Source organism: Coturnix japonica, chromosome 24 (assembly GCF_054131305.1).
Source record: "Coturnix japonica strain WE chromosome 24, WE-NBRP24, whole genome shotgun sequence".
In the NCBI taxonomy this organism is placed as follows: Eukaryota; Metazoa; Chordata; class Aves; order Galliformes; family Phasianidae; genus Coturnix; species Coturnix japonica.
The window spans coordinates 1,921,372-1,935,387 of record NC_140686.1 but is presented as its reverse complement, the minus strand read 5'-3'; the positions used below and the strand labels follow the sequence as shown (position 1 = coordinate 1,935,387).

The following is a 14,016-nucleotide window of genomic DNA, read 5'->3' as shown; positions in this document are numbered from 1 at the left end:
ATAATACCCACAAGTAGGGCAAGAAATAACCCTGCAGACGGTTATCCCCGTGACTATTCCAAAGGCAACGGCCCCAGGACACACCGTTGCCAACCGCTTTCTGAGGCAGCCGAGCCTACAGACGCGCACACTCCTGCTCTCCGCGGGTGTGTATCCTCTTCATATCGCTTACTATCGCTTCATATCGCTTAATATCGCACGTATAACGCATACGTGGGGCTCCCGGCTCCGGCTGGGAGCCTGAGGCTGCCCTGCAGCCTGTGGGTTGGGCCGCGGCTTCCTGAGCGTGCGCCGTGTTTCCGCGTCCTGCTCGGGACTCGGCCCGGCAGAGTTTTGAGACAATATGAAGAAGATGCTCAGCTTCGTAAAGAAGAAAATACGGGATCCGCCGTTCGGCAGCGCCGCCTCGGCGTGCTCCGCCGGTGCGTACGAGATCCGCCGGAAGGAGCTGACCAAGCTGCACCGAGGGGCCGCCGCCGGAGACCTGGCCCTGGTGCAGCAAGGACTGAAGAAGCACGACATCGACGAGCGCGACAAGGCGCAGCGGTAAGGGCGGCGGGCCGGGCCGGGATCCCCGCTGCATGACCTGGGCACAGAGGGCTGCTGTTAACGGGGGCCGCGTGTGGCTGGGACGGCCGGTAGAGGCCGCTCCGATGTGCCCTCCCGGCCTGGATCCCTCGTAGGGCTGCTCGGCATTCCTCCGAGCTGGGAGCTCTGTTGGGGGCTGGTGAGAAAAGGCAGCGATAAGGCTGCTGGCTTCATGAAGGCTTTCTTGCTTGCGAAGCTGATGGTGGTTCCTTTAGGTTGTCATATTCCCCAGTGCTTGGTAACGGCTGCTTTTGGGTGAGGAGGGGCTCCTGCACAAAGTTGTGTTTGTTACAGTTAAATTACTCATTCGAGCTCTTTGCGGTACACTGTGCTAAATAAATAATAAATACAGTGCTCAGATCAATATTGTCAGGCTTCTGTTCGGAGGTGAAGGATCTTGTATACTTATTTGGGAATTTCTCAGTGGGGACAGTCACCCTCGAGTTGTTCCATGTCTGTGACAAGGCATGATGAGTTATTTGACGTTCTGCCTGTTATTTCGTCCTCATCTTCTCTGCCTTGGAGGAAGCTGGTCTTATGGAGGGTACTCATCAGCCTGCCCGTGATGGGAGCTGTTAGGACAAGAGGGAACAGCCTCAGCTTGCACCAGGGGAGGTTCACGTTGGATGCTAGGATAAGCCTCTCCAGAGAGTGGTTGTGCACTGGAATGGGCTGCCCAGGTTGGTGGTAAAGTCACCGTCCCTGGAGGTGTTCAAGAAACATGTAGATGTTGTACTAAGGGACATGGTTTGGTGCACGCTGGTAATGGAATAAGCTTGTTTTTATTTTATTTTGTTTATTTTGGGAGGTAATTGGGATAAAGAAATGCAATTTGCCCTGTTCATGTACCACAGAGTGAAAATATTTATTTAGCTGTCTGTTTCAATTTACACGTTTCACTTTTAGGACACCACTGCATCTTGCTTGTGCAAATGGACGTGAGGATGTCGTTACGTTTCTAGTAGAAAACAAGTGTAAGCTAAATCTTTTTGACAGTGATAACAGATCTCCACTGATGAAGGTAAGTAGAACATACTATGTTGCTGCAAGTAGGAATTATTGATTATGTATTAAATGATGTCTTTCCAGATTCTTTAAGTAAGTCTGTGTAGAAGCATGCATGCTGTAATCAGTGTGGCTTTGGCATGTGCTAGCTAATCTTGGCAGATGCTTTTATATTCCAGGAATGGGAAGTTGTAGTAGTAGTGACACAGTGAAATATGACTGCTGGAAATTTTACCTTTTTTTTTTTGTGTGTGTGTGTGTGTGTTGTTTCCAGGCAGTACAATGCCAGAAAGAAAGATGTGCAGTGATCCTGCTAGAGCATGGTGCTGATCCGAACCTGGCAGATGCTGGTGGCAACACTGCCCTTCACTTGGCTGCTGTAACTCCTAACACATTTCTAGCAGGGATGTTAATTGAGCACAGTGCCCGTATCAATGCTCAGAATAAGGTACATTTCGATATTCAATAGAGAAGTTCAAAAAGTTGCATTGATATTTTTATTGTAGATTTTTTGTTTGTTTCTTTTGATTTTTAACTTGAATTATTTCTGTTCTTTCAGGACGGATGTACTCCTCTTACTCTTGCTATCTCTGAAAATCACAAAGAAATGGTAGAGCTCCTTCTTAAAAAAGGAGCTGATGTTCACACTCGAGATCCGTGTGAAAGGTGAGGAGATGGTCTAAACTCTGCAGGTCACCTTAGTTGTCTTCAGGTTGGACTGATGGGAGGGATGGGAATGAGCATTGAAGTAGAAAGACACAGAGAAAGAGCTCGTTGAGTGACTGGCGAAAGCAGGTCTCAGCTTGGCAGGTGACATGCATTATTGCATGTTTTCTGCATTGAAAACTGCAAGAAAACATTGTTTCTGGTAGCCGCTGTGGCAGGAAAATTGCTATTGTGCCAGCAACATTGCTGTTATGCCAGAGAGAGTTTTTCAAATTGATGCCAAGTTTGTATGCAAGTGTTGTTAATATGGAAGCTTTTTTTTCTGTTCATAAAGTGATTTTATTTTTCTTTGAGATTGAGCAAATGGGAATTAAAATAATTACAATGTCTGACTAAATTGTATGGTTTGTCTTGTATTTTGGATGCTGTAGAACCCCACTTATGACTGCAGCGGCCGGTGGGGAGCTTAAGTTGGTAGAAATGCTTCTTCGCTATGGTGCTGAAATTTTCCATAAAGACGTTAATGGATGGACAGCTGAGGACTATGCTATTCTTCATGGAAATGCTAGGTAAACTTTTAAATTTATTGCTAGGTTTTTAGTTATCAGTGTTGAGTTTGAACCTTTTTGGTAACAGCACCAAGTTTAACGGTGCTATTTTGAAGATGTGTTCATTGACATCTTCTCACGTATACTGTTCATGTGTCTGGTGTTAATTTGAAAGTTGAGAAAAGGGCTTCTGCTCAAAATTCTCTGTAAGATTTCAAGTGTTTGTTTCTAAGCTGATGTCTGCCTGCTATACACTATTAAAATGTGTCTGTAGCCCACAGACGCAGAAGTTCAACTTGAAAAACTGAAATGTTTGTAAATTCTTCTCAAAACAGAACCCTTGTTATTACTGTCTTCAGTTCCACTGAGCAGGAACCACCTGTTTTGTTTCAGAGGAGATCTAGCTGTTATTTCTTTTGTTAAATTACTAAGCAGTTTAACTCCTCCTACACATAAGTATTTTACCCATGGGTGTTCATTCATAAGAGTGGTTGTATTTGTAAAAACTGGACTGCAAAGGGTACCGAGCAGAAGTAAATAACTTCATAGATCTGGATGTGCATCTATAAAATAGATGTGTCCATTATATTTGAGTATGTTACGGTTTGCAAAAAGTAGAGTATGTTACACTTACTGAATATGAAAATTGTTTTGGCTATGGTTATGTTTAGGATGGATAGTATAAGGCTCTTATTATCCCATTAAGTGTTTATGTAGCTATGGGATTATTTTTCCCAAATGCATTTCCTTTTTTGCTCTCCATAGTCTTAGTAAAACACTGGCAGAATATGCAGACCATGAGAATGCAGGGGAAGCTTCTGCAGGTGCTAAAGGAGGCATCCCTGTGCCAGTGACTCCTCACCAGGCAAGAGCTGCTGGCTTTACGTTGGGTGCAGCTGCTTCGAGCAGAGGAGGTAGGATACTTAACTGTGGTAGAGCTAATGGGCAGAATCGTGGTGGCCCCTTCCTTAGGTTGGTTTGCATCTTTTAAATTCACCGTGCTCAGTGTGGACTTCAGTGGAAGCATCAGGTGGACTGTAATAAGAAGTGTTATGAATGTGTTTGCTTGCTGCTAGTTTACACTGCATCTCCACAGGCTGTGGGGACAGTTGTGATTTGTGTGCACTACATCCATCTGCTCATACAGTTGTCACTTTCAGCACATCAAGTTGCCCATTTATTTAAATTGTCCCTTTAGCAAGGGGGAGGAGGGAAGAGAAGAAACAAAATAGGTTAAAGTAGCCTTGTTTTATGGGTGTGCAATTTTTCTTAGAGATGCTCATTTAGATTGTTGTTCAGAAAATCCAATTGCAAAAGCTGTAGTTTCATCCCAAATAGTAGTTTTATCTTCTGTAGCAGCGAAGCAGCAGATGAATTGCAAGAAGATGCATCTTTTGTTGATTACCACTGGATTTCTGTCACTTTGTTTTAATTTTAATAGTTTCACCTGCATAAAGCTCCTTTTTTGGGAGACATAATTTCTCACCTTCAATTACAATTGCTTTTGTTTGTGTTGTGGAGACGTAACAAAAATTGTCTTGGAAAAATAACTTCATAAGCAACAACAGTACATTGTTTGTATACACCATATCTTTTTGGACATGGTTTGATTTATAATCAAATAATGTTTTTTTCAATTACTTTTATTTAAAAAAGAAAAAAAAAAAACAACTGAGAAAGACTTTGTGATCCAGAAAAACTGTTACATTTTCTCATTGCCTTGTAAATAAAAGAAATACATTCCTTCAATGAATTTGTAAAATCCAGGCAGCGTTTATAAGCTCAAATTGCCCTAAATGAATCTTAGAAAGTTGCTATTTTAGTATGAATGAGATTGCCTTGCAGTTTACGTTTCAAGCCCCAACGTACGAGGTTTTATTTGTTCCTTATTTTTAAGGGTTTTGTGAGAATCATGTGTCAGATGGGCAGCAGACTGTTCAAACACAATTCATTACTTTTTTATTATAAAGACTTAGAAATATGAACAAAGAATACATGGCATATTTTTTCTTCCTGGACTTATCCCAGATGGAAGTATAGATTTTAGACCCAAGTGATGTTGCCTTTGACTTAGGAGCAGTTACTTTGAACTAGAGAGTGGTTGAAAAAGTTTCTTCGTAGCTTGGTTTTGAAGTTTTGTTTGCTTGTTTTTCAGTGGGGCTCGATACAGTTGGTTTAATCATTGAAATACTTTTTTTTATCCAAATCCACTCAGTTGCTACCTTCCATGCACGTAGATAGTTGCTCTGGTACCCCATTGTAAGGACTAACAGGCCTGGGTTAATTTAAAATATGTGATTTGAGGGTTTCTTCTTCCAAGTAGAGGGTACATTTAGACTAGATATCAGGAAGAAATTCTTTACTGTGAGGGGGATGAGACACTGGAACAGGTTGCCCAGAGAGGTTGTAAATGCTCCCTCCCTGCAAGCATTCAAAGCCAAAGGTGGATGGGGCTTTGAGCAACCTGGTCTAGAGGGAGGTGTCCCTGCCTATAGCAGGGAGTTGGATTTAGATGATATTAAAGGTCTGTTCCAACTCAAACCATTCTGTGATTCTCCCTGTGCTCAGTCTCTTAAAGATGACACCAGCATGAGGAGTAGGAGGGAGCAGAGAGAAAGTTCAGTAGCGTAGTAGAAACAATATTGGAATTAATTCTGCAGTCTCTGATTGCATCCACACCCTGAATCATGAGAGTCCTTTTAATATGCCACAGTAACAGTCTTAAAAGTGTCCTTTAGAGGAGAAGCCGGGATGTTGAGAGAGAGACCAGAGAAATACCCACTTTGGAATTCTTTTATTGTCTTTTGCTCTTCTGTTTTATTTTTCTGCTATCTAAAATTTTGACCTTATCCTTTCTGCTACTTTTGTACCTTCTAATTAGAAGAGGAGATTCTGAAGAATGTTGAACAGGTCAGCATTTTTCAACAAGTTTGCTCATGATTATTTGGATGTCAGAACATGAACCCTTTTATTAATCACGTACAGATTGGCTTCCAGAACGTATTGAATGACCGATCTCTTAGATTTTAAGTAACAATTTCTTTTTGAGGAAAACAGTAGTTGTGCTATTTCTGTTTCTAGTATGTTTGCAGTGACAGTATGTTTGGCCACTGCAGCACATACTAGTGTATTGTTCAGTGTTTCCCTGAGTCATTTGCAATTGGACTTGATAATCTTTTCCAACCTTAGTGTTTCTATGATTAGAGGAATTGTCTCAGCATTGTAAAACTCTTTACAAAAGTAAATTATCACTTCTGTGTGATTTTTATCTCCTGAGGTCAGATAAAACTTTTCCTGTATTCCCTCTTAAGGAAACAGAGAAAAGCCAGAAGGGATGAGAAATCATCTTGAGGTTCTTTTCAACCCAAGCCATCCTATGATTCTTTTAAACTTTCTCTTAAGTGTATGTTTCTGATAGTAGCTGTTTTTCCACAGCACTGCATGTGTATGTGATAAAATCCATGTAAGTAGGACAACCTTCTGCTCCAGAGAAAAGTAACAGATTTATTGTGAAAGAATTTGATGTCAAGGTAGTGTTCCACAGTTTCTCTTTTGACACACAGATGTACACATGCACACAAATGCATGTCATAGTCACAGCACATTCTCCCAGTGCTGTAGCTTTGTGTGTGTGCTTTTTGTATTTTCCAAACTTGTGAGATTCCGCATTTATTCTGATGTCATTGTTGTCTGTCCTTTCCATGCCTTTCCCTTAATGGATATAGAAATGCAACGGTCCCCTGAGCAGACTCTGAGAACAGGAGAATCGAGTGAAGGTATTCATTCTGCACAGCAGTATTTTAAATACCACACATGTCTTGTGATACACAAATACTTATTCATCATAGGTGCTTATTATCTTGCAGATCTGTATCTTGATTTAAGATCTATGAGTTAGAGTGGATTTGGGGCAGCTTTTGTTTCTTTGCATGTTTTGCATGAGTCCCTTATTACTGAATTCAGCATTTGCTTTTATCACTTGTGATAGTGTTGGTTTTGGGGTTGTTTGTTTTGTAATCTGTTCTCCTCTTGCTCAGAAATGGTGATATAGGCTTCAGTTAAAGTGGAAACGGGTCCCTGGAGACTAGATCTCATTTCTGTGTCAGTGCGTCATGGCTGTGGTTTTGGTCTAGCTGAAAGCTATCTCATCAGATTCCTGTCTCACCTTCTAAAGGATAGCAGGATCATTGGCAGTGTTTATATGTTGAAGGCAAAAGTGTAGGTAATTTAATGAGCTGTTTTCCTTACTTCTAGTGGTACTCATTGAAGATGTAACTGAAGTCGTTCGTCCAGAGTTTAACTGTTCCACACAGCAGCAATTTTCTGTTCTGCGTGGAAAGTTAGCAGATAGAGTCATAGTACTGAGTTAGTTATTTAGCTTTACATACAGCAGGATTCCATTAGCATTTAAGAATATTCTGTGTTTTCTGTAGTGGAAAACATCAACAATCAGATTGTTAGCATTTGAACCATTTAAGATGCCCTCAGATGGGAAGTTTCAGCCTCTAGCTTTTTTCTACATGAGATTTCTTTGAACATTTATACTGTACTGCATCTCAGAAAGCTGTGTTCAGATCAGGGAATATTCTCGCATACTGTGTTTAGGAAAGGCAAAATTTGTACACTCATTTGTAGGTTGTTAGTAGTAACCCTTCTTTTTGTTATAATATTTAACAGTTCAGAAACTTCAGGAATTATGATTTCTATGTGGAGATCAGATATGTCTGTTTTCCCTTCTGTGCTGGGAATCAGAAAGTCCTTCTATTATGTTTTAGTTGTTAAGAGGTGTTAGCGCTTCAAAAATTGTGTTCCTAGACTGCAGTTTTCATTAGAACGGTGACCTGAAGGATTTACTGCAGGGCGCTCTCATCAGGGTTGCTAATGATCTGAAGTAAGAGCGATTGTTGGATATGCTTCAGCACAGAGCTGGCATTCAGAGGGACTTCAATGAGCCAGGGCAATAGACTGGCAGGCATCTTAAGAAATCCATCGGGGGCAAATACCAAGACCCATTTGGGGTGAAAAAGCCCCCTCCTACAAAACATGATGGGACTGCACGGCAGGGGAGCAGCTCTGCTGAGAAAGGACACAGACCTGTCAGAAGGCAAGCTGAGCATGAGGCAGCAGGGTGCTCTGGCAGCTAAGGGCTGCAGCTTGCACTGTGCTAAGAGTAGCAAAGCCAGGAGACTGAGAGAAGCGATTGTCAGCCCCTGTTTAGCACTCACTTGACTGTGCCTTGGCTGTAATTTTGAGTTCCTTCTACGTGAGAGGTCGATGGATCAATAGCAAGCTAATTCTCTAGGGAGCCATCATATTTGTGAAGGAGTATTTGCCCTGTGAGAGAGGGCTGAGAAAGTGGACTTACTCAGCCTGAAGAAGAGGCAGCTTTGAAGGGCCCTAACTGCAGCGTCCAATGCAGATGAGAAGACAAAGCCAGATGCTTCCCTGTGATACTTGACAGGAAGCGAAGATGGCAAGAGGTATAAATGGAAGCAAGATGGTTTCTAGCTGGAGATGAAAAGTGTTGCCATGATAAGGATGGCAAAATAGAGAAGTTGTGAACCTTCTCTTGGAGGTGTTCAAGACTAGACTGAATAAAACCCTGACCAACTTTTCCTGACCTCAAAGCTGAGCTGGCTTTAAGTAGTTGGTTGAGAGACTTCCAGAGATCCCTTTTGACCTGACCTATCCTATAGTCTTAGGTGTGAGTTACTACCTTCACTGAACTGATAAAAACTTGGGGGTGTAGTATAGCATGCCCTGCTAATGCTCCTTTTGTCTCAAGTATATCATTTTTTGATTCACTGTAGAGAAATGCTGGTGATTCTTCTAGCTAGGGATAACCTATAGCTCCTGAGTATGCTTTTTGATTTTCTTTGTATTTATAAATATACTTTATTTATAATCCATAGCAAGGTACGGCAGCAAAAAATGGTAGATATTGTAGATATGTCTGATTTGTTTTTCAGTATAATTTGAAAAAGCATTTGTTTTGTAAATACTTTCCTTCATGCTGTTCTTATTGAATTGGCCACTTCAGCTTCTGTACTCTTATGAGCTGTTTTCATGTTAAATGTCTGTATTGGTTAATTTTTAGTATGCAAAATCTAATCTCAACATGTCGATTTATATTTGAACAGCAATGGATGACTTTTTCGAAGGATACTCAACAAGGTGAGTCTTATAAAAATACCAAATGCTTATTTGAGGAATTATTTGAGAGGACCAGTACTTACTTTTCGTTGTTTTTGAAGTTCTGAAAAAGAGGGCAGTAATGGCACCTGGAATAATTCTGAGGAAGAAGAACTGGATTTTACAGCCAAGGTATGGTGCCTTTATGGGAAAATAGTTGTGTAAAATAAGTGATTTGAAGGCAATTTCCTATGAGATAGAAGGAAACTCTTTTTCCAGCCAATTCTTTGGTTTTTTTTTTTTGTTTTTTTTTTCCTCCTTAAGAAGAGTCTCTCATCTGCCAACCTTTCTTCTGCTGTAAGTTTTTCCTAAAAATTGTTGCTTTGGCAGAACATGCAGTAGATTTGTGGTTTGAGGCAAAAGAGTAGATATTAAGATAAACTACCACATCGTATTAGTTGTTCATTGAGTGAGATTTGCCAACCCTAGGAATTGATAAGTTAATAAATAACCTGTTCTGTTCTCTTTCAAACTTCACAATTGTTTCCCCTAATTTACATGATAGGATGATTAATGAAAAAGAACACGATAATGAAAAAGAACATTTATTTATCAAAATCTAGTGAAATTGTTCATCACCTGGTTCTCTTTCCTTCCTCGCTAGGTTCCTCGAGTGTTCGATACTTGAGTTGCTCAAATAATTATTCTTTCTTTCTTTTTTCCTTCTGTGGGATGACATTCCGTGCTTGTATATAATCTCACACTGCATGACTATCTTCATTTTTTGAATATTTGGACTTTTCTCTTTATAAGCTCCATGTGCTTATCCTGCTGTTTTTATGAATGTTCCAAAGGATTACCAGTTTTTTCAATGGCGTCTGGAGTATTTAGTCTGTTGCACTGGGATTCTGCAGTGATTAGGAACTTTAGTTTGTTAGTTCAGCACACTCTGTAATGCTGGAGATGTAAGCATGTGTACTTTAAAATTTTTTCTATTTTCTTACATTGATTTTAGGGGAAGTGATTCAAATTTCTAGCATTATTTTGAAATTTACAGATATTTCACTAAGTGGAGTTATATTAACTAATTTATTCTTCAAGCTTCAGGAACTTTAATTGATACTTGAGTTGTGCATACTTACAAGTAAGTAATCGCGAGTGTAGTTGTATTTTACCAATAGATTAAAGTACCTTTTTAGAATTGTTACGCATTTACAGATAGTTTTGAATAGTCACTGACTTGTACACAAGAGGAGAGGAATGTTTGTGTAATTAAAGTTGAAGGATCTAGCAAGTATCTGAGTCCTTTCAAAAGGGGACAGCCTGGTTGTATTTACTGTTCAAGATTTGATGTAAGTAAAGGATTTGCTTTAAAACAAAAAAGCAAACAAAAACAGATCAAATAATTCTTTTAAAATGTGTTTTTATTTGCAGAAGCCACAGAAGCCAAACTTGACATCGTTAACGAATGTTCCCCAAAAATTCAGAAATAATGGTAAGTTATTTGGAAAGTACTTCATAATACAATGACATACAAAAGTAAACTTACTAAGTAATTTCATTTCGGTTTTTGTTGTTGTTGTTTTCACTTGGCTGTAGTAATTGAGGAAAGTAGTGTTATAAGAACAGAACAGATGGTCATGTCAGAATAAAATAAGTAAGATAATGGAAATGACCATACTGAGTCCCCTCCTAAGCCTTTGTGTCTGATGTGTCCTTCTCCCATCCTGCCCTTACCTGGCTTCTTTTCCATACAGTCCCAGATGACTACTTTCCTGTGTTTTTAATGGGTAAAATGCCTGCTGCTATTTATATAACCCATTTGATTCATATTCCTCTTTCCCTTTCTCATGCTTTAAGGTGGTGGTGATAGTTCTAGAATTGAAATTCCTAAGTCACAGAAGAAAAGCCTCAAACAAAAAAAACCAACAGGTGCAAATCTGAGCAGAGGAGAATGTGGACAGTTGTTGAAACAAGATGTCTCAGATTCAGGCAACCTTGAGGAAGATGAATTGGTGGAAGAGGAAGAAGGGCAGTGCAAAGAGGTACATAATAAATTCCATGAAACACTAAAACAAGAAAGTGAAAACCTGGGCCTAAATAGATATGAGGAAAATCTATGGGCAGCATTTCCCTCAAGCACAAAAGTAAGTGTACAGGGATGATTCAATTGGAAGAGTTTGTTAAGGGTAATACAGGTAAGCGACAGTAAACTATTTTCCTGTTAATACTCAATCACGTATCTGTATTCAATCATTGTATTTTGATACTGAAAACATCTTGTTCATAGCCAAACTCAGACATTATTTTCAATATTTTTATTATGAGATTGGAGAGTTTTGGAAGGAGAAAGACAGGAAACTTCATTCTTTCTGGAATCTGTGCACTTTCTGTTATGTAAAACTGAGGGAATGGATAATATCCATTAGAAGTTGTAGCCATTTAGTAGAATTCATGAGGTAATGACTGGAAATGAAGAAACAAAAGGAAGTTTTGAATGAAATTGAGGGCAGGAAACTAGTGAAATTGTGAGATATGTAGGCAGAAAGAAGACTTTCTGAATAATATCAATGAAACTGCATTTAGATTGACACAAGGAAGTGCTTCTCAGAGGTTTTGCATAGCCAGAGATGAGGTTTACAACATGAGGCACTGCAGTTTAATTGTGCAGATTCCCACTAAAAATTGTAGGCCTTTAGAAACCATGTTGCACTTTGCTTCATTTAAGTCTTACCCAAGAAAACCGTTTTCCAAGTTGTTAATGGGTGGTGAAGTAGATATTGATTTCTGTGCTTTTCAGCTGTTTTGGTCAATCTGTTTTAGAAGGAGTCACCTAAATGGAAAGAAGAACAGGAGAAGGAAGATACAAGAAGGAAGCTGCAAACGACAGTTTTGGGGGATGTGAAACATTCTGTTTCTAGTAATAAACATCAAGTCCGTAAAGTTTCATAAGACACAGCTTATGCGAGAAGTGAGTTTAAATATGATCCTGATTGCTCCTCTATAAGTATTAATGTTCAGTAAATAAAGTAAAATGATGATTATCCTCAAAGATGATAAACTTTCCTGTTACCTGTGAACCCTAGCCTGCTGTGGTAGAGAAGGTCTGCAGCTTTTGTTTTTTTTCGTTCTTACCTAACGGTCACAAATGGTGGTGCTGGATTCCTAATGATTACGTATGATGCAAGTTTCTTTATTAATTTTGTTGCTGTATTCTCCTATATCTGAACAAAACAAGTAGGTAGTCTAGTGTGTCTTGTGTGTGGCACTGCTGATTCCCTTTCGAATGGGTACTGTCAGATTGAAAAGCTGTGGTTTTTCAGGGCTTCAGCCAAAAGCAGACCTGATTCAAACTCAGAGAAGACTCTTCCAGTACCTCGACTTGTTCAGTTGTAGAATGTAGGAGATCTCTCCTTTGCTAAACCTTTGTGGGCTTGAGAGCATGACCAGCTCAGAGAGAGTTGGGTAATTTGGCATAGACCCCAGGGTGTGAAAGCAGAAGATACTATTTCCATTGTCTGACTCCAGAGCACTGCTTGTTGCAGTAGACTTCTTCGGAGCATGTGTAGCTATTGGTCAGATGCTGCACAGAACATTGTCCAAACATGGTGAACGTAGCCATGTCAGCTGTCCTGCTTGGGCATCTTCTGCTGGAAAACAGATGAAGAGGAGTGAAGAGAATACTGTGATGTGACTGGATGTAAAGTTACCCTTGAGTGGGACTCACTGTTTGGTTTGTTCTTTGCTGTAGAATTACTGCTCGTCTTTCAGATCCTTTATTTGACTGATGGGGTATAAAAGTGTAGTGCAGTATATTTCTCAGTGTCTGTATTTCTCCTTTATTTTTGTAGAAGCCCAACCCACAGTAGGAGCAGAGAAAAAGGAAGAGTCTGATTCTCCCTGGGATTCTGAGGTACTTTATGTGAAATGTGCATCTCCCCAGTCTGTGGGAGAGCCAGATGAGAACTACGTGAGAGCTTGCCTTTGCGTTGAGCCCTGCCCCTGGTGAGGCTTATTTACCCCATATTGCTGCTGCTCTATGTCCTGTATCTGAGGGTCAACGAAATACTTGTAGTGTAGGTTCTGTGTGGAGATAGTACTGGGACAAAGTTAGGTTAAGCTTCTTGTATCGGCCCTTTGGTTGCAGGCTTTTGAGTTGATTTTCTAGCACAGTAGTGAAACAGAATAACTACTTCCCCTCTAGCCTTTGTTGTTGGGAAAAAAACTAATTCCCCACTCCTTTCTTAAAAATACAAGACTTTCTAGATAGCTTAATCGCTATCAGCTTTGCCTTTTTGGCCTTTAAGCAAATCAAATCTTGCTTTTGCAACGTAGTGATGCACTCACTCAACATTGTGGGACATGTGCCCCAGCAATGTGGGCTGATATTTGAATGCCAGGTGCAAATTTGATGCCAATGTTCAATCAACACAGAGCTGCAGCTTCTTGTTCACAATCAACATCTTGATTTCCTGTATTAATTTCTTGTGTGGCTCTGTGATTTGCCAGCCTTAATCAACATTATGCAATAGTTTAGATGAATTGTGAGGATTTTTTTGCCCTTTTATTTGAAATGCAAAAGCCTTTGTTAGATTTTATTTAAAAAAAATTGTTTTGTACAAATTCTTACGCGTATGTACTGTATTGTACAGCCGTGTTCTGAAGGTTCGAGGAAAGCATCTCCTCCTGTGTTTCTCCCACCTGCAGTTGAACATGGAGTACGCTTGCAGAGTGTTTCAGGGGAGCACAACAAGGGTAACTATCTCATAGATTGGATTTGTCTGTGTTTATATACAAGTGAACTTTTTCTTTTGTTTTCCTTGTTAGTCCTGTTGTTCAGTGAGTATGTGCTGTAGCAATGAAGTGCTTGGCTGATGTTAATTAACAGCAGTGAACACTGAACTTGCTGGCCTGCTTGATTAGTCCAGGCGGTTCTTGGGTTCATTATGTATACTTTTTGGATATGTATTTGTTCGGGTGTTTTTCTTTGCTTTAAGTGGTTGCTTAAAGTGGTGGGAGTGGTATCTGGTTTAAGATTTAGCTGTGAACCCTAGCCTGCTGTGGTAGAGAAGGTCTG

The 14,016-nt window shown here is 40.1% G+C and overlaps 1 protein-coding gene across 1 annotated transcript; it reads left to right on the top strand.

Annotated features, from left to right (window-relative positions):
- Window positions 1-343: 343 nt before the first annotated feature.
- On the top strand, window positions 344-13,690 carry LOC146756966 (uncharacterized). The gene is made up of 12 exons (XM_085523285.1): window positions 344-546; window positions 1,495-1,609; window positions 1,868-2,041; window positions 2,153-2,259; window positions 3,573-3,721; window positions 6,533-6,583; window positions 8,948-8,981; window positions 9,062-9,131; window positions 10,374-10,434; window positions 10,800-10,984; window positions 11,763-11,910; window positions 12,791-13,690. Exons 1-11 carry the CDS (start codon window positions 344-346, stop codon window positions 11,889-11,891), a joined length of 1,278 nt encoding a protein of 425 aa, XP_085379411.1. The 3' UTR covers window positions 11,892-11,910; window positions 12,791-13,690.
- The last annotated feature ends 326 nt before the right edge of the window (window positions 13,691-14,016 follow it).